This window comes from Mobula hypostoma, chromosome 5 (assembly GCF_963921235.1).
Source record: "Mobula hypostoma chromosome 5, sMobHyp1.1, whole genome shotgun sequence".
NCBI classification, from domain to species: domain Eukaryota; kingdom Metazoa; phylum Chordata; class Chondrichthyes; order Myliobatiformes; family Myliobatidae; genus Mobula; species Mobula hypostoma.
In genome coordinates, this window is record NC_086101.1 from 14,503,769 (window position 1) to 14,527,199 (window position 23,431).

The following is a 23,431-nucleotide window of genomic DNA, read 5'->3' on the forward strand; positions in this document are numbered from 1 at the left end:
GTTTTTTGAACCAACATGTCGAGGAACCAACTAGAGAGCAGGCTATTCTGGACTGGGTTTTGAGCAATGAGGAAGGGTTAATTAGCGATCTTGTCGTGAGAGGCCCCTTGGGTAAGAGTGACCATAATATGGTGGAATTCTTCATTAAGATGGAGAGTGACATAGTTAATTCAGAAACAAAGGTTCTGAACTTAGAGGAGTAACTTTGAAGGTATGAGACGTGAATTAGCTAAGATAGACTGGCAAATGACACTTAAAGGATTGACGGTGGATATGCAATGGCTAGCATTTAAAGGTTGCATGGATGAACTACAACAATTGTTCATCCCAGTTTGGCAAAAGAATAAATCAAGGAAGGTAGTGCACCCGTGGCTGACAAGAGGAATTAGGGATAGTATCAATTCCAAAGAAGTAGCATACAAATTAGCCAGAGAAAGTGGCTCATCTGAGGACTGGGAGAAATTCAGAGTTCAGCAGAGGAGGACAAAGGGCTTAATTAGGAAGGGGGAAAAAAGATTATGAGAGAAAACTGGCAGAGAACATAAAAACAGACTGTAAAAGCTTTTATAGATATGTAAAAAGGAAAAGACTGATAAAGACAAATGTAGGTCCCCTGCAGACAGAAACAGGTGAATTGATTATGGGGAGCAAGGACATGGCAGACCAATTGAATAATTACTTTGGTTCTGTCTTCACTAAGGAGGACATAAATAATCTTCCAGAAATAGTAAGGGACAGAGGGTCCAGTGAGATGGAGGAACTGAGTGAAATACATGTTAGTAGGGAAGTGGTGTTAGGTAAATTGAAGGGATTGAAGGCAGATAAATCCCCAGGGTCAGATGGTCTGCATCCCAGAGTGCTTAAGGAAGTAGCCCAAGAAATAGTGGATGCATTAGTGATAATTTTTCAAAACTCGTTAGATTCTGGACTAGTTCCTGAGGATTGGAGGGTGGCTAATGTAACCCCACTTTTTAAAAAAGGAGGGAGAGAGAAACCGCGGAATTGTAGGCCGGTTAGCCTAACGTTGGTGGTGGGGAAACTGCTGGAGTCAGTTATCAAGGATGTGATAACAGCACATTTGGAAAGCGGTGAAATGATCGGACAAAGTCAGCATGGATTTGTGAAAGGAAAATCATGTCTGACGAATCTCATAGAATTTTTTGAGGATGTAACTAGTAGAGTGGATAGGGGAGAACCAGTGGATGTGGTATATTTGGATTTTCAAAAGGCTTTTGACAAGGTCCCACAGGAGATTAATGTGCAAACTTAAAGCACACGGTATTGGGGGTAAGGTATTGGTGTGGGTGGAGAATTGGTTAGCAGACAGGAAGCAAAGAGTGGGAATAAACGGGACCTTTTCAGAATGGCAGGTGGTGACTAGTGGGGTACCGCAAGGCTCAGTGCTGGGACCCCAGTTGTTTACAATATATATTAATGACTTGGATGAGGGAATTAAATGCAGCATCTCCAAGTTTGCGGATGACACGAAGCTGGGTGGCAGTGTTAGCAGTGAGGAGGATGCTAAGAGGATGCAGGGTTATTTGGATAGGTTGGGTGAGTGGGCAAACTCATGGCAGATGCAATTTAATGTGGATAAATGTGAAGTTATCCACTTTGGCGGCAAAAATAGGAAAACAGATTATTATCTGAATGGTGGCCGATTAGGAAAAGGGGAGGTGCAACGGGACCTGGGTGTCATTATACACCAGTCATTGAAAGTGGGCATGCAGGTACAGCAGGTGGTGAAAAAGGCGAATGGTATGCTGGCATTTATAGCGAGAGGATTCGAGTACAGGAGCAGGGAGGTACTACTGCAGTTGTACAAGGCCTTGGTGAGACCACACCTGGAGTATTGTGTGCAGTTTTGGTCCCCTAATCTGAGGAAAGACATCTTTGCCATAGAGGGAGTACAAAGAAGGTTCACCAGATTGATTCCTGGGATGGCAGGACTTTCATATGAAGAAAGACTGGATGAATTGGGCTTGTACTCGTTGGAATTTAGAAGATTGAGGGGGGATCTGATTGAAACGTATAAGATCCTAAAGGGATTGGACAGGCTAGATGCGGGAAGATTGTTCCCGATGTTGGGGAGGTCCAGAACGAGGGGTCACAGTTTGAGGATAGAGGGGAAGCCTTTTAGGACCGAGATAGGAAAAACTTCTTCACACAGAGGGTGGTGAATCTGTGGAATTCTCTGCCACAGCAAACTGAGGCCAGTTCATTGGCTATGTTTAAGAGGGAGTTAGATATGGCCCTTGTGGCTACAGGGGTCAGGGGGTATGGAGGGAAGGCTGGGTTCTGAGTTGGATGATCAGCCATGATCATAATAAATGGCGGTGCAGGCTCGAAGGGCCGAATGGCCTACTCCTGCACCTATTTTCTATGTTTCTGTTTCCCCCTTCCCCCCCCCCCCAACCCCAGTCTTCTAAACCCCAGCGAGTACAGTGCTGGAACCATCAAATGCTCCTTGTTTTCACCCTTTTATTCCTGGGATCATTCTCCTTGCCTCCAGAGCCCTTGAATACTGGGCTCTAAACTGCTCACAGTACTCCAAGTTCAGTCTGACCTCAGCCTTTATTAAAACACAGGGCAATCCACTATAGGTGGTTAAAGGCTTGGATTTGGAGACATTGAGGGCTAGGGAAGTGCCAACATAAAAGTTCTTGCTTTTGTATACAGAGTTCATATTTTCCTTCCCCTCCTGCTCCTCCTCCTCCCCAGGCCCCCAAACAACACTCTCCTCTGTATTTGTGGGAATTTCCCTAAATTACCAACCCAGAGAATGATAATGGACTGTTATCCACATCTTCCCCAAGGGAGCAACCTGCTTTGGTTATGAAAGCTATTTGGAGGGGTTGGGGTAGAATGCCTCCCAAATAACTGGATTTTGGGAGATGTAAGCTGATCAACTTTATTTCGTGATACAGTATACAACATAGAATAGTACAGCATGGTACAGGCCCTTCGGTCCACAATGTTGTGCTGACCCTCAAACCCTGCCTCCCATATAAACCCCACCTTAAATTCCTCCATATACCTGTCTAGTAGTCTCTTAAACTTCACTAGTGCATCTGCCTCCACCACTGACTCAGGCAGTGCATTCCACGCACCAACCACTCTGAGTAAGAAGACCTTCCTCTAATATCCCCCTTGAACTTCCACCCTCTTACCCTAAAGCCATGTCCTCTTGTATTGAGCAGTGGTGCCCTGGGGAAGAGGTGCTGGCTATCCACTCTATCTATTCCTCTTATTATCTTGTACACCTCTATCATGTCTCCTCTCATCCTCCTCTCCAAAGAGTAAAGCCCTAGCTCCCTTGATCTCTGATCATAATGCATGCTCTCCAAACCAGGCAGCATCCTGGTAAATCTCCTCTGTACCCTTTCCAATGCTTCCACATCCTTCCTATAGTGAGGTGACCAGAACTGGACACAGTACTCCAAGTGTGGCCTAACCAGAGTTTTATAGAGCTGCAATGTTACATCGTGACTCTTAAACTCTATCCCTTGACTTATGAAAGCTAACACCCCATAAGCTTTCTTAACTACCCTATCCACCTGTGAGGCAACTTTCAGGATCTGTGGACATGTACCCCGAGATCCCTCTGCTCCACACTACCAAGTATCCTGCCATTTACTTTGTACTCTGCCTTGGAGTTTGTCCTTCCAAAGTGTACCACCTCACACTTCTCCGGGTTGAACTCCATCTGCCACTTCTCAGCCCACTTCTGCATCCTATCAATGTCTCTCTGCAACCTTTGACAATCCTGTACACTATCTACAACACCACCAACCTTTGTGTCGTCTGCAAACTTGCCAACCCACCCTTCTACCCCGACATCCAGGTCGTTAATAAAAATCACGAAAAGTAGAGGTCCCAGAACAGATCCTTGTGGGACACCACTAGTCACAATCCTCCAATCTGAATGTACTCCCTTCTCCACCACCCTCTGCCTCTGCAGGCAAGCCAATTCTGAATCCACCTGGCCAAACTTCCCTGGATCCCATGCCTTCTGTCTTTCTGAATAAGCCTACTGTGTGGAACCTTGTCAAATGCCTTACTAAAATCCATATAGATCACATCCACTGCACTGCCCTCATCTATATGCCTGGTCACCTCCTCAAAACTCTATCAGGCTTGTTAGACATGATCTGCCCTTCACAAAGCCATGCTGACTGTCCCTGATCAGACCATGATTCTCTAAATGCCCAGAGATCCTATCTCTAAGAATCTTTTCCAACAGCTTTCCCACCACAGATGTAAGGCTCACTGGTCTATAATTATCCGGACTATCCCTACTAACTTTTTTTGGACAAGGGGACAACATTTGCCTCCCTCCAGTCCTCCGGTACCATTCCTGTAGACAACGAGGACATAAAGATCCTAGCCAGAGGCTCAGCAATCTCTTCCCTTGCCTCGTGGAGCGGCCTGGGGAATATTCTTCCAGGCCCCGGGGACTTATCTGTCCTAATGTATTTTAACAACTCCAACACCTTCTCTCCCTTAATATCAACATGCTCCAGAACATCAACCTCACTCGTATTGTCCTCACCATCATCAAGTTCCCTCTCATTGGTGAATACCAATAAGAAGTATTCATTGAGGACCACGCTCACTTCCACAGCCTTCATGCACATCTTCCCACCTTTATCTCTGATTGGTCCTACCTTCACTCCTGTCATCCTTTTTCTTCACATAATTGAAGAATGCTTTGGTGTTTTCCTTTACTCTACTCGCCAAGGCCTTCTCATGCCCCCTTGCTCTTCTCAGCCCCTTCTTATGCTCCTTTCTTGCTTCCCTGTATTCCTCAATAGATCCATCTGATCCCTGCTTCCTAAACCTCATGTATGCTGCTGCCTTCCACCTGACTAGATTGTCCCCCTCACTTGTCACCCATGGTTCCTTCACCCTACCATTCTTTATCTTCTGCACTGGGACAAATTTATCCCTAACATCCTGCAAGAGATCTCTAAACATCGACCACATGTCCACAGTACATTTCCCTGCAAAAACATCATCCCAATTCACACTCGTAAGTTCTAGCCTTGTAGCCTCATAATTTGCCTTTCCCCAATTAAAAAGTTTTCCTGTCCTCTCTGATTCTATCCTTTTCCATGATAATGTTAAAGACCAGGGAGTGGTGGTCACTGTCCCCAGATGCTCACCCACTGAGATCTGTGACCTGACCCAGTTCATTACCTAGTACTAGATCTAGTATGGCATTCCCCCTACTCGGCCTGTCCACATACTGTGACAGGAATCTGTCCTGGACACACTTAACAAACCCTTAAAAAACCCCATCTAAACCCTTAAAACTAATCAGGTGCCAATCAATATTAGGGAAGTTAAAGTATGTAATAGTCCCTTCAAGCTTGCTGTCCCAGCAGTCTCAATTTAACCCTAACCTAGGCATGGGGCAATTTACAATGATCAATTAACCCAGTACACCTTTGGACTGTGGGAAGAAACTAGAAGCATGGGTGGGGGGGGGGTTGGGAATGACCCACATATTCCATGGGGAGGACATGCAGACTCCATTCTGATACTGCTGGAATTGAACTCTGTCACAAGCTGTAATAGCATTGTGCTAACCACGATGCCATCATAGCACGCACAGCTGTGTAGGCTTGTTATCATGGGTGCCATGACAGGGAGAAATTATTTTGGGTTTTGAGCTCCTTTAGAGCTGCTGGCTGTCTCCTAGATCTGTCCAGGGCCCCACTTCGCTCATGTAAGTTGACCTCATTTGTACAAGCAGCCAGTCTCCGCAGTGATAAATGAACATTGTATACAATTCAACAATGGATGTGCAGTACTTGGGGTGCCCAAAACTTTTGCATGTGATTTTTGTGTACTGCACTGTACTGCCACAAAAAGCAAATTTCATGACCATTTGAGTGATAATGCTGATTCTGATGAGTCTTTATTGTGCACTGTGTGGGTAGGGATCAGAGGAATCATGGCTAGAAAAAGCGAGGGAGCAGGAAGCATGGAGAAACATTCTATAATGATGAATAAACCAACTGTTTGGAATCAAATGACACTTCCTGGTGTCTTGGGGCTGGTTGTGTCAACACCTGTACCACCTCTGCCCCTGGCATTCCTCTGCCACCCCTCCCATGCCATTCCTGGAATTCTTTGCTCCTACCAGATTTACAAACTCTCTCCACTCCACTTTGACAAATATAGTACTGTGCAAGTCCCTAGCTATGTATGTGCCTTTAATCAAGATTGGTTTTGTTTGTCTTAAAAATTGGCTCTTGCTATTTGCTTTCTTCCAGAAATGGGCTGAAGTATTTCCATGAGTGTTCCTAGTGTTTACCTGAGTATCCAAGAAATGAATTGAATTGAATTCTTGCATTCTTCACATGCATGAGTAAAAATCTTTGATATGTCTGTCTAAATATGCAATCATAATAATTTATGATACATGGAACAGTCAATGTAACATACAGCACATTCAAATCAGCTTGAGTTAACCAGTCTAATAGCCTGGTGGAAGAAGCTGTCCCAGAGCCTGTTGGTCCTGGCTTTTATACTGCAGTACTGTTTCCCAGATGGTAGCAGCTGGAATAGATTGTGTTTAGGGTGACTTGGGTCCCCAGTGATCCTTCAGGCTCTTTCTACACACCCGTCTTTGTAAAAGTCCTGAATAGTTTGTGTTCACAACTGCAGATGTGCTGGTTTGTCCTCACCATTCTCTGCAGAGTCCTGCCAGTGAGGGAGGTACAGTTTCCATACCAGATAGTGATGCAGCCAGTCAGGATGCTCAATTGTGCCCTGTAGCAAGTTCTTGGGATTTGGGGACCCATACCAAACTAATTCAACTGTCTGAGGTGCAAGAGGTGCTGTTGTGCCTTTTTCACCACATAGCCTGTATGTGCAGACCACGTGAGGTCCTCAGTGATGTGGATGCCGAGGAACCTGAAGCTGTTGGCCCCCTCAAACCCAGATCCACTGATGTCAATAGGGGTTAGCCCCTCTCCATTCCTCCTGTAGTCCACAGCCAGCTCCTTTGTTCTTGCGACATTGAGGGAGAAGTTGTTTTCTTGATACCACTGTCAGGATGATGACTTCTTCCCTGTAGGCCACCTTGTTATTGTTTGAGATGAGGTCAATCAATGTAGTGTCATTGGCAAATTTAATTAGCAGACTAGAGCTGTGGGTGGCGACACAGTCACAGGTATATAGGGAGTTAAGGAGGGGACTTGGTACACAGCCCCAAGGTTGAGAGTCAGAAAGGATCCCCATCACACAAGGCTTGCCCTCTTCTCATTGTTACACAGGAAGGAGGTACAAAAACCTGAGCACAGTGATTCAGGAACAGCTGCTTCCCTCTAACATCTGAAGACTAAATGTTTGTTGAATCCATGAACATTACCTCGTACTTGTTTTTTACACTAATTTTAACTTGACTATTTAATAAACACTTCAGTTTTTCTATTTTTTATCATGTATTTCATTGTACTGCTGCTATAAAGGTAATGAATTTCTTGACACATGCCAGTGATATTAAACCTGAATTTTGAATTCTGTTGGGGAGGGACTCAAATGGGCTGAAGAGCCTCCTGTACTGCTTCTGATTGTCTATGACTTGGGATATTTTCTTCATTTGATTTGATATCACGACTACTTCACATTGAATGTCTTATGAGCAGACAACAATTAGTCTAGGGCTACACACAAATGCTGGTGAACGCAGCAGGCCAGGCAGTCATAGATGCTGCCTGGCCTGCTGCATTCACCAGCATCTTTTGTGTGTGTTGCTTGAATTGGATTAGATTATTAGATTAGATTGAGGACATGCAATCTTCTTGTCATTTAGTAATGCATGCATTAAGAAATGATACAATATTCTTTCGGTGTGATATCACAAACATAGGACAGACCAAGAATGAAAAACTAACAAAACCACATAATTATAACATATAGTTACAACAGTGCAACAATACCATAACTTGAAGAGCAGGCCATGGCACAGTTTTTGTTTTAAAAAGGTTCAAAGTCTGTCAAATGTCCCACATCTCACGCAGACGGGAGAAGGAAGAAAAATGCTCCCTGCCATGCCTGACCACAGTCTGACTCTGAGTCGTCCGAAAACTTCGAGCTCCAATCAGCCCTCCGACACAGAGTACTGAGCACCATCTCTATCCAAACGCTTTGACCTCAGCCTCGGTCGCCAACAGCAGGCAAAGCCGGGGATTTTGGGGCTTTCCCTCCAGAGATTCTCGATCGCACAGTAGCAACAGCAGCGAACCAGGCATTTCAGATATTTCTCCAGATGTTCCTCTGCTTTCACATCTGTCTCCATATCAGAATTGCCCACGGCCCCTATTTAACAGATACAATATCATTTCACTGGAGAGCTGCGTGCGCTGCATTGCGCTGCCATCTTCTCCTCCCGCCTCCAGCATCTGCAGATTTCCTCGTGTTTGTATTAGTCTAGGGCTTTTCTGTTTGGAGCAAAGGAGAGATGTAGAGAGGATGGTCACACTCTTACCCAGGTCTGAAATGGCTAATACAAGTGAGCATAATTTTTACATGGAGAAATGTACAGGCTCCAATGTCAGAGGCAAGTTTTTCTGCGTGTGCGCGCACGGTGTGTGGAACACTCTGCTGGGGTTGATGGTAGAGGCAGATACATCAGATGTTGAAGAAACTCGTATGGTCCATTTTCTATTATCCATGTGCCTTTGAGGGATTGATCTAGGAGTAGGTTAAAAGATTGGCAAAATCTCTTGGACTGAAGGGCCCACACTGTTCTGTTCTATTTAAGTGTTTCCACATTGAATGGCAGCAGCCTGTGATGCCTTTTACTAACTATTGTGACTTGCATCATTCCAACTCCCTCTTTCTTCCCCCCCCTCTCCCACCACCCAGATTCCTCTGTGTGGGGGAGGGTGTCCTTAATGATGGACATCCCCTTCATTAGGATCTAGCTATCAGCTGTGCTGTAAGGTCTAGAATGTAAAAATTGTAGTAGCCAACATAACCATTCCATTGGTCTAGTGGAATGCTGCCTAACTGTATATTTACAGAAACATTTTGTTCACTATAAACACTAATCTCTCTAGAGTGGGGGTCTAGAACCAGCAGTCCATGAGAAGCATGTGTAAATTAGGAGAAGAGCACTATAATCCCTGGAGCTCCTGCTTAAACTTGTGTCTACACTTGTCTCCTCATATCCTTGCTCTGTATACTTGCCAACTCAGTGACTTTTCATCCCAACTTTTAATTTAAAAAAAATAATAATTCAAATCTGTTTTATACTATCCCTTTTTGAGAAAGGGCTCCAAATCCTCAGGACTCTGAATTTTTTTTGCTTCTCTTAAAGCCTAAGTGATTACTAATTCAGTCCTCCCACAGAAGTGCCTTCTCCACAAGCATGCTGTCAGGACCTGCTGGATTGTAGGTTCATGTCTTTACTTGGTTCTGACTGTTCTCCTTCAGCCCCAGGATTCATAGATGTGTAGCCATTAAGTACACCCAAGGTGTTAATCTTCCATGTTAAAGGGTATAGATGTGTGTGAATGTTAAGTTGAAATCAAAAATATTAACTTCCAATAAATGTATGATTGAGTGACAAATCCTAGACTAGCTACTTCTAGCAGTAATACTTGTATCTTTCTGTTATAATGGAAACAGTTGTTTGGAACCAGGTTTAATATCACCAGCATATGCCATGAAATTTAACTTAGCATTGCAATACATGATGGGGGGGGGGAGACAATTGGGGGTGGTGGTGTGTGTGGGGGAGGGTGTCCTTAATGACGGACATCACCTTTTTGAGGCACCACTTGAAGATATCTTAGATACTACAGGGACTGGTCCCTATGATGAAGCTCACTAACTTTACTGCTCTCTGCTGTTTAATCCTATGCAGTATCCCTTTTTTCTTCCCCTCCCCCCCCCCCACAACCCCCCATGTCAGACAGTGATGCAGCCCGTCAGAATACTTGGGACAGTACATCTGTAGAAATCTGAGTGTTTTGGGTGACATTCCCAATGTCCTCAAACTAATGAGATATAGCTGCTGCCTTGCTTTTGCAGCTGTATTGATTATGCTGGACCAGGTTGGGTCTGTAGTGGTGGGGAAACAGAATGAGTATTCTCGATGTTGGTAGAAAACGTACTACATCTGGTAAGCAGGGACCTGTAGTAAACTGAAGTTGAAATTTCAACTTGGACACTCTCTTTAGGGGCAGATATGCAAGCTATCAGAATAGTGTGATGGGCCAAAGAACCTTCAAGGTTCAGTTTGGGTTCTTGATCTAATGTGCACAACTGTAATCACTACCTTGGTAGAGCAACTCTATGATCACTTTGTATAACAGTGGACAAATTGTTTTTTACATTGTTTTTTTATCAGCTTTTCTGATGCTATATGCCTGTTATACTGTAGCATGTAAGATTCGCATACATGCACTGTGTATCTGTCAATAAACTTCACCCCAATTTGCCAATTTATCACTGGCCTCTCATTTTCATTGGATATAACCTTCAGTGCTCCCTTCCCCTGCAGCGATAGTACTTTCAACAGTAAGATTGTGGTGGTTCACAGTTGACACTTCTCTCCAAATATGTGCAATAAATGCCTGTGACATGCTGAAATACTGCTGGGTGTTATCACCCACAGTTCTGTGAAACTGTTATGATGTGGGCTATGACTGAAGGAAAATGTGGCTGGAGTTGCCGAGCACTTTCATACAAGGATGTTCATTAGGTGTGCCAAAAAAATCAAACTTACAAAAATGGTGATGATAGCAAAAAGAAAACTACCAATATTAAGAAGGTATCTACCAGAAAATAATAAATAGCCTTGTACTATTTTTGTCCAGTGTGAACTCCTAGCAATGCAATCTTTCTCCCACTGAGTGAATTGCTCCATTTTTAGGCACTAGGTCATAATTTACCACTAATTACCAAGAAAGTTAAGACTACACATGAATCAGAATATGATGCTCCTCACAATGTGGTTACAAAAGAAACAAGTATCTAAGTACAGTACACAATGTACAGATTTGCACATCCCCATTACCAAAATGATGGAATATTCCAGTGTATGGTGGGAAAGGCACCACAAAGCACCCCCATGCTCATCAGCTCTGTTTAGGAGCCATTGAGACCACACCGGGGAAGATGTTGAAGTGCATGCACTCAGCACAGTGACAGCAGAAAGATGAGGCTGTGTGTGTGTATGTATAAATGCACATGTGTAAGTGCATAGGCTGAGCATTCTCCAGCGCATTACCATCCTCTCCTGTGGCGATGATGTTTGGCAACCAAGGTGGGTAGTCTGCAGTAACATTTCCTTTCCCTGCTTTATGGTGAACACAGAATTTGAAGGGTTGAAGCTCTAGGTACCACTATGTCACTCTGGTGTTATGGCCCTTTATTGTCTGAATCCATGACCTTGGCCTGTGTCAATGTCAAACCCTGTGCCGAGGAGGTGGTACTGGAAGCTGTCAAGGACCCACTTAATGGCCAAACACTCCTTTTAAGTGGTGGAATACTTGGTTTCCCTGGGGGGGGGGAAACGGGGGTGTTTTTGGCTTGGATAAAAGACAGGTCACTCTTCTCCAAGTTCCCCTTGAGCCAGAACTGCTCCAATGCCTATTCCTGAGGCATCTGCCTGGGCAAGGAACAGCTTGTCCAAGTCTGGGCTCTGAAGAATGGGTGGGGGGGGGGAAGAACACATTGCTTTTGGGGTTTAAAGCATTTTTACACTCGCTTGTGCAAGTCAGAGTTGTTTACTAACTTTCCAGTAAGGTTAGTCAGCCAGAGTGGCAGATTGGGGAATGAACCTGCGATACCACCCTACCAGACCCAGGAAGGACTTCACTTGCTGTGAGAATATGGCCCAGGTGCCTTGACTACATCTACATGTGGCTGTAGACAACCATGGCATCTAGATGGGCTGCACTGCATTCCTTGCAGCCTTGGAGCAGCTGGTCCATAAGCTGTTAGAAGGTTACTAGTTTACCATGAAGTCCAAAGGGCATGTTGCCTACTGTGTTGGAACAGTTTATGGAGCAGGTTATGATTTTTTGGATGAAATCCTGTAGATAGAAAGTATTCAAAGCTCAAAGGGAAAATTTGTGTTTGCACTCATTAGCCCCCAGTGTAACTTGTGCTGTTAAGGGAAGAGCTTGTGCAGAAGTTCGGATTTTTTTTTTGAGAAAGTTTAAGAACTAGCACTGTTAATTCTTTTAACCCACAGTGCAAAGTTCAAAGTTAAATTAAGCATGTACAGTACTGTGCAAAAATCTTGGGCACATGTCTTAGGCACCCTAGCTATGCATTCACTCAGTTCTGTAGTGATTTTATGTATTGCACTGTACTGCTGCCAAAAAACAAATTTCATGACGTGAGCAATAAACCTAGTTCTGTTTGAGGTCTTTTCAGTTCTGTCTCACATGTAGTGAAATATTCGCTTTTACTCCACTTCCATGAGTCGGATTCATTGGGATCTTTTGATACCAGCTTCTAGGGCGATCATAATCCCTCTTTTCCCTGTAATCCATTTTTGTACAGTCCTGAATCTCCCACCACTTGCCCTTGTCAGGAGCAATTAATAGCAGCCAAGTAATATAGCAGTGGGGGGGATCCACAGGTCATGGAGAGTGTTCATTACCTGCACAGAGTGCATCCAAGGTCAAAGTCAGACCTGGGTCACAGCTGTGAAGCAGCAGTGCCAGCTGTTAAGTCACTGGGGGCTGGTCCCATCTGTTCTGAGCTCCAGTCTGCTTGTGGGTCTCCAGGGTCTAATCAGCCAGGCTCTGACACTTGTCAGAAGACCTGACAGTGGTTAGCGGTCACTGTCTCACTGGAATTGACTCACTTTTGTTGCCCTTTTTTGGGGTGTGGGGGAGGGCATCAATCCTGGACACTGAGCCCCATGTTCCTCATTCCTTGCCCTTTCCCACCTCTGATTCAATAGCATGATTTGTTTTGGAGCCATATTGCATGGGAACAGGCCATTTGGTCCACAGTGACCTCTGTGGACATAGTGACAGTACCTGTCCATATTAATCTGTACCCTCCATCCTGTGACCTAAAATACCAATGTGACTCAAGCATTCATCTAAACATTTAAATTCTGTCAGTGACTTCACTATTGCCACTGTTACAGTAACTTTTCAAGGAAAATTTGAAAAGGATCAGGTTTTTATCATTGATGTGAAATTTGTCTTGTGGCAGAAGTAGAGTGCAATACAAAAAAACCCTAGTTTTAAAACATTTATTTAAAAATAAAAGAAAGCAAAATCCTTGAACTCTCACACCCAGATCTCATCACATATGAAGTGGCAAGGGAGTAATGCTGTTTGCTTTATAACTTGTGTCATAAATGCACCGTATTAATTTGCACAAAATGCTGGACGAACTTGGGCCTGGCAGCATCCATGGAAATAAACAAACTTGACAATTCAGGCTGAGACCCCTCAGTGCTGAAGAATGTTGCTTTGGAATTTCACCATCTGCAGAATTTCTTGTGCTTTTTATTAATTTGTGGTAATATTTCTTTCCGTTGTGAGTACTGTTGTGCACCTTGTTCCTGAGCATTAGGGCTTTGTGTATAGTTGAATGATAAATTCAACTTGAAAATAGGGAGGTAATATAGTGTTCCTGGACAGTTCAGAAATCTGGCGGAGGGGGAGAAATTTTTCCTAAAATGGTCCTTCCTCCCTGGCAAGAGGGCATCTCCTGGGTGCTGAGGGCCTTTGATGGTGGAGGCACCTTTTGGAAGATGGGGGGGGGGCGGGGGTGGTGATGACAAGGAAGGTTTAGATTGTGGGCCAAATGCAGGATGGGCATCTTGGTCAACAGGTACCAGTTGGGCAATTCAATTCAAGTTTACTTGTCATTCAATCATACATGATTACCCATGAATAACAGCTAAATGAGACAGTGTTACTCCTGGGTCAAGGTGCAAAACACAGTACCAACAGTCACACACAGCACAAAGCACACAAAATGGCAAGCACAAAGGGCATCACAATTGCGCAGTAAGAGTCCAAAACTCGCGCCATCAATCTACAGTCGACCACGATAGAGCCTGCCTCCTGTCCAGCAAAAACTGGGATGGGCGGGTAGGGGTGGGAGCAGCACAGACTCTGGCCTGGATGCCTTGTAACAACTGCCTGCCCCCCCCCCACCCCAACACACACCGGTGGAGCACACTGGCTCCAATGCCATTCTCTAGTGCCACCATGGCTTAAGCCCCAGTCCTTCCATCTTTTTTAAAAAAAGATAACCAGCACAAACAAAACATCAGTAAAAATATAACCATACTAATCCTTGAGCCCATTGAAATCTTCAGTCAACCACAATAGAGCTTGCCTTCTGCCCAGTGAACACTGGGGACAGTAGCATTGATTCCAGCCTGGATCCTGTGCTACATTGCCCTCGGCAGAGTGCATCAGCTCTGATTCCTCCCTCAGGCGACACTGGTTTGAGATCCAGTATAACTTTCCGTACAATTTCCTCGTTGAATATTCCTGCTACTAAACCCTCTCTGGGAGAAAAGGGATCCGAGGGGAGCCCTTTTAACTTTTATCCTTGCCCTAAATCTATGTCCTTTCATTTTGTCTACTGCTGATTTTTCGGGAGTGGTTGTCAGGAAAGTTCCTTGCTGTCTGTCCCATCACTAGCTAACAAATTTCTGCAGAATTTCTGTTCCTTCTGGCTGTTCGCAGATGGAAAGGCTTGAGAGGTTTGACAGCACAGTCCCCTCAGACCCCAAAGGAAAGGGTCTGCTGTCTTTGGATTGCAGGGTTAAATGGAGCCCATAATCTCCTGTCAAACAAGTTTCAGGTTTAAGCTTAATCATTCAACCATACATGATTGCCCTTGAACACAGTCAGACGAAAATGTTTCTCCGGCAAACCACAGTGGCAGTAGTCAGACACAGCATATGGCACATACAAGATAGCAGCAACTGTGCAGTCACACAGAGCATATAACCCAAGCCCCTGATATGTCCTGTAAATAGATGGTGCTTGGGTGTTGTCGGCAAGAACAAGCAGTTGTCAGCAGTCCACAAACAAATGTATGTATGCAATACCAGCTTGCCATTCCACAGAGCAAGCACTGGAGGGCAGTGCCAATGGGAGGGTCTAACCCCAATCTAGCATGGATGTGGCACCACTGTCTCTGGCTTCTCCCCTCCTAGACTGCTGGAATAGACAAGCCCACAGCATTAGGCCTAATCCTTGCTCCACAGAGGCTATGCAGCTCCCCCACCATCAGTCTTGCCACTAAACCAGACTACCAATGTCTAACTGGGTCATGCAATCACAGGAATATCCAAGACAATCACTTTCTATTGGTGCATGCAGGCAGTGTGCAGTCTGTTCCAATGGCTCTCTGTAGCAGACAGTGACACAGTCCATATTGTGCCCAACTCCTCTACCAACAGGCATCTCACCGATGGGGCATGAAGTTCTTGATCTCTAGCAGTGTTGAAGTCATTGGAATATAGAGAGATATCCTCCTGGAGTCCTGCTGTTCACTTCATGGAATAATTGGGCAAAGCTCTGTGATCTTGTTGTGCACAGGCCCTGCTGCCCCTCCAGAGCTCCAGCGTGTAAAATTTACCTTTGCGTGAACAGATCCAGGGCATTTCATAATCAGTGAATGCTTTAAAACTTGGCCAGAGGTGTCCCGGGAGCAAACGAGTTAAAGCTGAAAACACTACAATTAATTTGGAGGAGGAGAGGCAGTGGGAAAATCAGTCTGGAAAGGCAGAAGTTTTGGGGCAATAGTAATGATTATTTTTAAATCCCAGAAAGGGCAGTAAATCTTGGGAATTTATCTACAGGGGGAAGTGCAAACAAACAGGAGGGCAGTCTTTAAATAGCTCCCCATTCCGTGTGCAAGCCCTGCTTCTATGGTCGGTGTATTAGATTAGCTGTACTGAAGAATCAGCTGCCAAAGAGCAGGCTTCCCTCAGCAATGATGGAGGTGAGTCAGTCAGTTGAATCTCAGCCCTACTGAGAGACCAATGAGGTAATGGTAAGAATCTGCAATTAAAGGCATACTCATTGCTGGAGTCCCTTTTGTGTACAAGGTCCTGTTGAAGGTGTGATGACTTTTAATCCATCTCCTTGCTGAGGGAGCAGCCACGCCCTGTATTGCTGCTTCTGTGTGAGAACAATTACTCCCTTTTAAAATCAGTCTGGTTTTGTTTGGGGTTTAGTGGCACTTTCATCCGGAGCAGAACCTGTCCAGGTTAAGTGAGGGGAAAGATAACCATTTGAAAATGGGTAGAAAGACACCCCTCCCCCTCCTACCTCATGAATTCTGCACAGAACAAAGATCAACAGAAACTAAACACAAAATACTCTGCAGATGCTGGGGTCAAAGCAACACTCACAACACACTAGAGGAACTCAGCAGGTCAGGCAGCATCCGTGGAAACGATGAGTCAACATTTCGGGTCTGAACCCTCCCTCAGGACTGAAGAGGGAAGGGGCAGAGGCCCTATAAAGAAGGTGGGGGGACGGTGGGAAGGAGAAGGCTGGTAGGTTCCAGGTGGAAAAACTAGTAAGGGGAAAGCTAAAAGGGTGGGGAGGGGAAGCGAAGCAGGGAAGTGATAGGCAGGAAAGGTGAAGGAGGAACAGGGGAAAGCACAATGGGTAGTAGAAGGAGGTGGAACCATGAGGAAGGTGATAGGCAGCTGGGGGACAGGGCAGAGAGAAACTGGGATAGGGGAAGGGAGGGGGTGGGGATTACCGGACGTCGGAGAATTCTATGTTCATACCAAGGGACTAGAGACTACCCAGATGGTATATGAGGTGTTACTCCTCCTACCGGAGTTTAGCCTCATCATGGCAGCAGAGGAGGCCATGTATGGACATATCTGAATGGGAATGTGAAGCGGAGTTGGAGTGGGTGGCAACTGGGAGATCCTGTCTGTTGTGGCGGACGGAGCGGAGGTGCTCGACGAAGCGGTCCCCCAATCTGCGGCGGGTCTCACCTATGTAGAGGAGGCCGCACCAGGAGCACCGGATGCAGTAGATGACCCCAACAGACTCACAAGTGAAGTGTTGCCTCACCTGGAAGGACTGTTTGGGGCCCTGAATGGTGGCAAGAGAGGAGGGGTCGGGATCCTGTAAGCGCTGAGTGCTCCCCTTGTATTGGGCGGAGATCCTTGAGTCTGATTCGTCAGTCCTGCTGAAGGCTCTCAGTCCAAAATGTTGACCCTTTATTCCTGTCCATAGATGCTACCTGGCCTGCGGAGTTCCTTCAGCCTTTTGTGTGTTACATTGCAAATGGACTGTTCTCTCTGAAAAGTCATAAGAAGTTACTTCGAATAAAATTGTTTCACAGGGTGGGATGAACAACTTCAAAGTTCAAGGATGAATCTTGTGCTGGCATCTTGAAAACCTCTAAGTTTGTATGAATTCACATGTAAGCAGAACCCTTTGCAAGAAATCAAGCCAATAGTTCTTCATTCCTGGCATCGGGTCTCCAGAAATTTGCCTGATTCTCTGGAGGAACCTGAATTCCCAGTTTAAGATTACATTCTTTTTAAAAAAACAAAAAGGTAAACTCTTAAAACAATACACAGTTCTGAGAATCAGCTAATGCTCATGCAGACAGGGTGGTAATTCCTGGAAGGACAGTTCTAATTTTTATTTTCATGGGACAGGTTTTTTCACACTATGCAGCAGATAGCTTCTGCCTTAGTAACAGAGCAAATGAGAGTCTGTCAGCCACCTTTGCAAATTCTTCACTTTTTTTGGCAGCAATAATCTGTTTCCAACAGCTGCTGGGGGAGTTTTTGGTTGTGTCTTGAAGGCCACAGCTGGTTGAAAATGTTGCAAAGTCACTTTTCTCCCAGGCCTTTTTCTAGTCTGTTGCCAGAGCTGGTCTCCCTGGTAACCACTGGATTACAGGCATGGACTGCAGCAGTGATATCGATGGTATCACTCCTCAACCTCTCTAAGCTTCTGCTCACTTCCCTCCCCCACCCCTGCTGGTGGTTGTTTCCCTGAACTTTGACCTGGGGCCCAGCTGCTTGTTGTTGATATGTACATCTCAGACATCCCACCCTGCAAAAGCTCATTTCAGGGAGGTAGCACCATCAATTTGCGGGAGACTCCCAGAACTTCCGAGAGAGGTGGGATGTCTGCAATAGAGTAGCTCCTTAAGGCTGATTTATACTTGTGTGTCAAACGTATGCTGTAGGTACCACGTACCCTACACCGTAGCGTGACGTACACCTCCCAAAAATGTAAGTCACGCGTTGCGGCGACGCAGACCGCAACAACTGTGATTGGTCCGTTTGGTAGCATCGCATTTCCTGCTACACATTTCCGGTTGCTTTTATCCGCCATGTCTGTACACTGATGCGAAATAAATGGTTGGAGGCAATGAACCAAATTGTCCCAAAATATTTGAAATGCATTTCCTCGTCCATGTCTCTCAAGAAGAAACTCAACACAGTGGCATAGAAACCTCCACCATCCACTAGCGTTTTGGTAGTGAATTGCAGAGCGACGCAGACACAACTATGTTGCTCACTACGGTGTAGGGCTACGCAGAAGTATAAATCAGGCCTACAGTGTTAGCCCGTATGCACAAGTATAAATCAGCCTTGAAAAATAGCCAGTGAACTGGAAGACGAGCAGCACCGTAGCATAGCAGTTAGCTCAATGCTGTGATAGTGCCAGTAATCCGGGTTCAATTCTGTAAGGAGCTTGCATAGTCCACCTGTGGCTGTGTGGGCTTCACTCCACGTTCCAAAGACCTACAGGTTACTAGGTTAGTCGTTGACGTGGGCCAGAAGGGGCTGCTACTGTGCTGCATCTCTAAATATCTGGAGAACAACTGCATGTCTGTAACGCTGATAAATATACCTCAGAATGATGGCTCACTAGTCTGATCATCCAGCAGCCAGACCTTTAAAGTGACCTTGTTCGCAGTCTTTGGGGGTGACGAAGACTCCTCGGCTCTGGATCAGAAGGAGTGGGTTAATTTGTCTTGCAGATTTTGAAGTAAACAAGGAGATAGTTAATCTTATAAGTCATGTTTTTTGGCATATCTGTATGTTATTGCAAATGTTCTGATTACAATTAGAAATTGGATTATCATTGTCACACAGAGAAAAACTTTTGCATGTCATCCATTCAGATTTCAAAATATCAGTACCTTAAGATGCTACAACGGAACGGATGCAGGAACCTCCACAATGACTCTGTCATTTCAGTCTGAGCATCCTTCAGGAGGGTGATCTTATGGAAAGTGTTTGACCCAGTTGGGATACCTGGCTGAGTACTTTACACTTTATAGTCGCCAAACAATTGATACTGGAACGTATAATCATCACAGTGATATTTGATTCTGCGCTTCCCGCTCCCTGGATTACAAATCAATAGTAAATATTAAAAATTTAAATTATAAATCATAGATAGAAAATAGAAAAATGGAAAGTAAGGTAGTGCAAAAAAAAACCCGAGTGGCTGGTCCAGATATTTGGAGGGTACGGCCCAGATTTGGTACAGGGGAAGACCTGTGCTGATCAACTGGCTGGTGTGTTCACCAAAATCTTAACCTCTCATTTTGATAGTCTGATGTGCCCACAGTCCTCAGTTATACTGGTGCCTCTGAAGAGCATGGGAGCCTGCCTCAAATACTATCATCCAGTAACACTAACTGTACATCCACTGGGCTTTGAGAGGTTGCTCATGAAATGTGTGTGCTCCTGTCTGAGAAACGATTTGGATCCACTCTAATTTGCCTTCTGGCACAACAGGTCCCAGCAAATGCCAATTTATTGGCTCTTCGGTCAATCCTGGAACATCTGGACAGCAAAGATGCATACATCAGGATGCTCTTTATCAGCTACAGCTTGGCAATCAATACAGTATCCACTCAAAACCAATCAATAAGCCTCAAGACCTTGGGTTCAATACTTGTGCAATTGGATCCTCTGTTTCCTCACTTGCAGACCCAAGTCTGTTCAGATTGGCAACAACATCTCCTCCACCATCCCCATCAGCACAGGTGCACCACAAAGCTTTGTGCTTAGACCCCTCTCTACCCACTTTATGGAGCTGTGCTTAGTCTCTAATATGCCATTTTTAAGTTTGCTGATGACACCACTGTCATTGGCTGATTCAGAAGTGGTAACAAATCAGCATATAGGAGGGAAGTTGAAAATCTGACTGAGAGGTGCCACAACAACCACCTCTCTCAACGTCAGCAAAGCAAGGAGCTGATAATTGACTTCAGGTGGAGGAAACCGCAAGTCCACGAGTCAGTCTTCATCAGGAGTTCAGAGGTGGAGAGGGTCAGCAACTTTAAATTCCTCAGTGTTAATATTTCAGAGTTCCTGTCCTGGGCCCAGCACACAAGTGCAATTATGAAGAAAGCATGGCAGTGCCTCTACTTCCTTAAGGAGTTTGTGAATATTCAGCATGACATCTAAAACTTGGCAAGCTTACAGATGTGTGGTGAGTACATTGATTGGCTGCATCCCACCTCAATTCCCTTGAAAGGAAAAGTGGATACTGCCCTCCCACCACTGAGCACATCTACATGGAGCACTGTCACAGGAAAGCAGCATCCATCATCAAGGACCCTCAACGTCCTGGCCACGCTCTCTTCTCACTGTTGCCATAAGGAAGAAGGTACAGAAGTCTCAGGATTCGGACCACTAGGTTCAGTAACAGTTATTGGCCCTCAACCATCAGGCAGAGGAGATAACTTCACTTACCCTATCACTGAATGTTCTCACAACCTATGGACTCGCTTTCAAGGGCCCTTCATCTTGTGCTCTCTCTTGCGTGTTTTTCCTTTTTGTATTTGCAGTTTGTCTGTCCTGTTGGATGTAGCCTTTCATCGATTCTACCGTGTTTCTTGGATTTTCTGAGTGTGCCTGCAAGGAAACGAATTTCAGGGTTGTATAGTGACAGATACTTTGACATAAATTTACTTTGAACCTTGAATGAAGGATAGTATTACAGAAGGCAGTGCAAGTAGATAAGGTGTAAGGACCATGTTGAGATAGATTTGTTAGATCAAGCGTTCGCTTTTGTTGTACAGGAAATCCATTCAAGAATCTTGTACCGGTAGGACAGGAGCTGGACCTGAGCCCGGTTTTGTGCTTTCACGCTTTTTGTATCTTTTGCCCAATGGAAGGGGGTAGAAGAGAGCGTGTAGGGTGGGTAGTGTTGTATGCGGAATCCTTTCCTGAGGCAGCCAGCAAGTGTAGACAAGGCTGGTTTTCATAATGAACTAAGCTGTGTCCCCAGCACCCTCTGCAATTTTTCGTAGTCTTGGCAGCACTTTAACTATACTGAGCTGCTGGTGCATCCAGGCAATGTGTTTTCATTGAAGCAGTATAGAAGAGTGACAACATCAAAGTTGCTGGTGAACGCAGCAGGCCAGGCAGCATCTATAGGAAGAGGTGCAGTCGATGTTTCAGGCCGAGACCCTTCGTCAGGACTAACTGAAGGAAGAGTGAGTAAGAGATTTGAAAGTGGGAGGGGGAGGGGGGATCCAAAATCATAGGAGAAGACAGGAGGGGGAGGGATGGAGCCGAGAGCTGGACAGGTGATTGGCAAAAGCGATATGAGAGGATCATGGGACAAGAGGTCTGGGAAGAAAGACAAGGGGGGGGGGAAGAACCCAGAGGATGGGCAAGGGGTATATTCAGAGGGACAGAGGGAGAAAAAGGAGAGTGAGAGAAAGAATGTATAAAAATAAATAACCGAAAAATAAATAACAAAGGAGACCGCTTTGCTGAACACCCTACGCTCAGTCCGCCAGAGAAAGCAGGATCTCCCAGTGGCCACACATTTTAATTCCACATCCCATTTCTGACATGTCTATCCATGGCCGCCTCTACTGTAAAGATGAAGCCACACTCAGGTTGGAGGAACAACACCTTATGTAGCCTCCAACCTGATGGCATGAACATCAACTTCTCTAACTTCCGCTAAGGCCCCACCTCCCCCTCGTACCCCATCTGTTACTTATTTTTATGCACACATTCTTTCTCTCACTCTCCTTTTTCTCCCTCTGTCCCTCTGAATATACCCCTTGCCCATCCTCTGGGTTCTTTCCCCCCCCCCCACCCCCGTCTTTCTTCCCGGACCTCCTGTCCCATGATTCTCTCGTATCCCTTTTGCCAATCACCTGTCCAGCTCTTGGCTCCATCCCTCCCCTTCCTGTCTTCTCCTGTCATTTTGGATCTCCCCCTCCCCCTCCAACTTTCAAATCTCTTACTAACTCTTCCTTCAGTTAGTCCTGACGAAGGGTCTTGGCCCGGAACATCGACTGTACCTCTTCCTAGAGATGCTGCCTGGCCTGCTGCGTTCACCAGCAACTTTGATGTGTGTTGCTTGAATTTCCAGCATCTGCAGAATTCCTGTCGTTGTCGTCGTAGAAGAGTGACAAGATGGGGTTAGTGATGTTGCAGTGGGTAGAGCACTGACAGGTGTCTTTGTTGTAGGTGGACACTGTGAAGACCATACTGCAAGAGTTGAAGTTGCGTGTACTGGAAGTGACTGACGAGGAAGCAACTCTTGATGGCAGTGACATCTTATTCACAGGTAAGACATTTCAGTCCTTTCCCTGCCAGGAAAGACTTTGACAGTTTCCCTTTGTTTTTCCTCTTCCTATTCTGGAGACAAATTTGTGTGCTTTGTACAATCTTCAAACATGAACTCCACAGTACAAATATTCCACAGCCATGTTATAAGGGCAAATACCTCACTGGGCAGCCGGCAGGTAGAGCCACTATCTCAACTCTGTATTAAAATAATCTTAAAAATAGGATATAATGCTGAGGCTTTGTAATGCATTGGCCAAACCACATTTGGAGTATTGCGAGCAATTGTATGGATTTATTTCAGTCATGTACCAAGATACAGTGAAGTGCTTGCCTTGCATACTGTTCATGCAAGGTCATTGGGTGTATTTAAGACGGGGCTTGATAGGTTCTTGATTGGACACAGCATCAAAGATTACAGGTAGAAGTCGAAGGAGTGGGGCTGAGAGGGAGGTAAAGAGGATCAGCCATGATTGAATAACGGAGCAGACCTGTTGGGCCAAATAGCCTAATTCTGCTCCTACATCTTGTATCTTATACAGGTCAAATTATTACACAGTGCACTGAGCTAGAATGTGCCATGTCATATGATGTAGGCAATCAAGGTCTTTCCATGACAATGATTGTTTTCAAATTTTTGTACAGAAATGGTTTGCCATTGTCTTCTAGGCAGTGTTATTAGAAGATAAGTGACCCCAGCCATTATCAATACTCTTCAGAGATTGTCTGCCTGGCATCAGTGGTTGTATGACTGGGACTTGTGATATGCACCACCTGCTCCTATGGCTTCATATGATGCTGATCATGCAGAGAAAGAAGGTGTCACACCTTGCCCAAGGGTGACCTGCAGGCTAGAGGAGGGAAGAATCG

The 23,431-nt window shown here is 45.2% G+C and overlaps 1 protein-coding gene across 1 annotated transcript in view; it reads left to right on the top strand.

Moving 5' to 3' along the window:
• The window catches only part of ddah2 (DDAH family member 2, ADMA-independent), a 76,394-nt gene that overhangs the window by 27,112 nt on the left and 25,851 nt on the right, over positions 1–23,431 (top strand). The window contains exon 2 of the mRNA XM_063048077.1: positions 22,463–22,562. Coding sequence (XP_062904147.1) covers positions 22,463–22,562 — 100 coding nt within the window. The remainder of the gene's footprint in view (positions 1–22,462; positions 22,563–23,431) is intronic.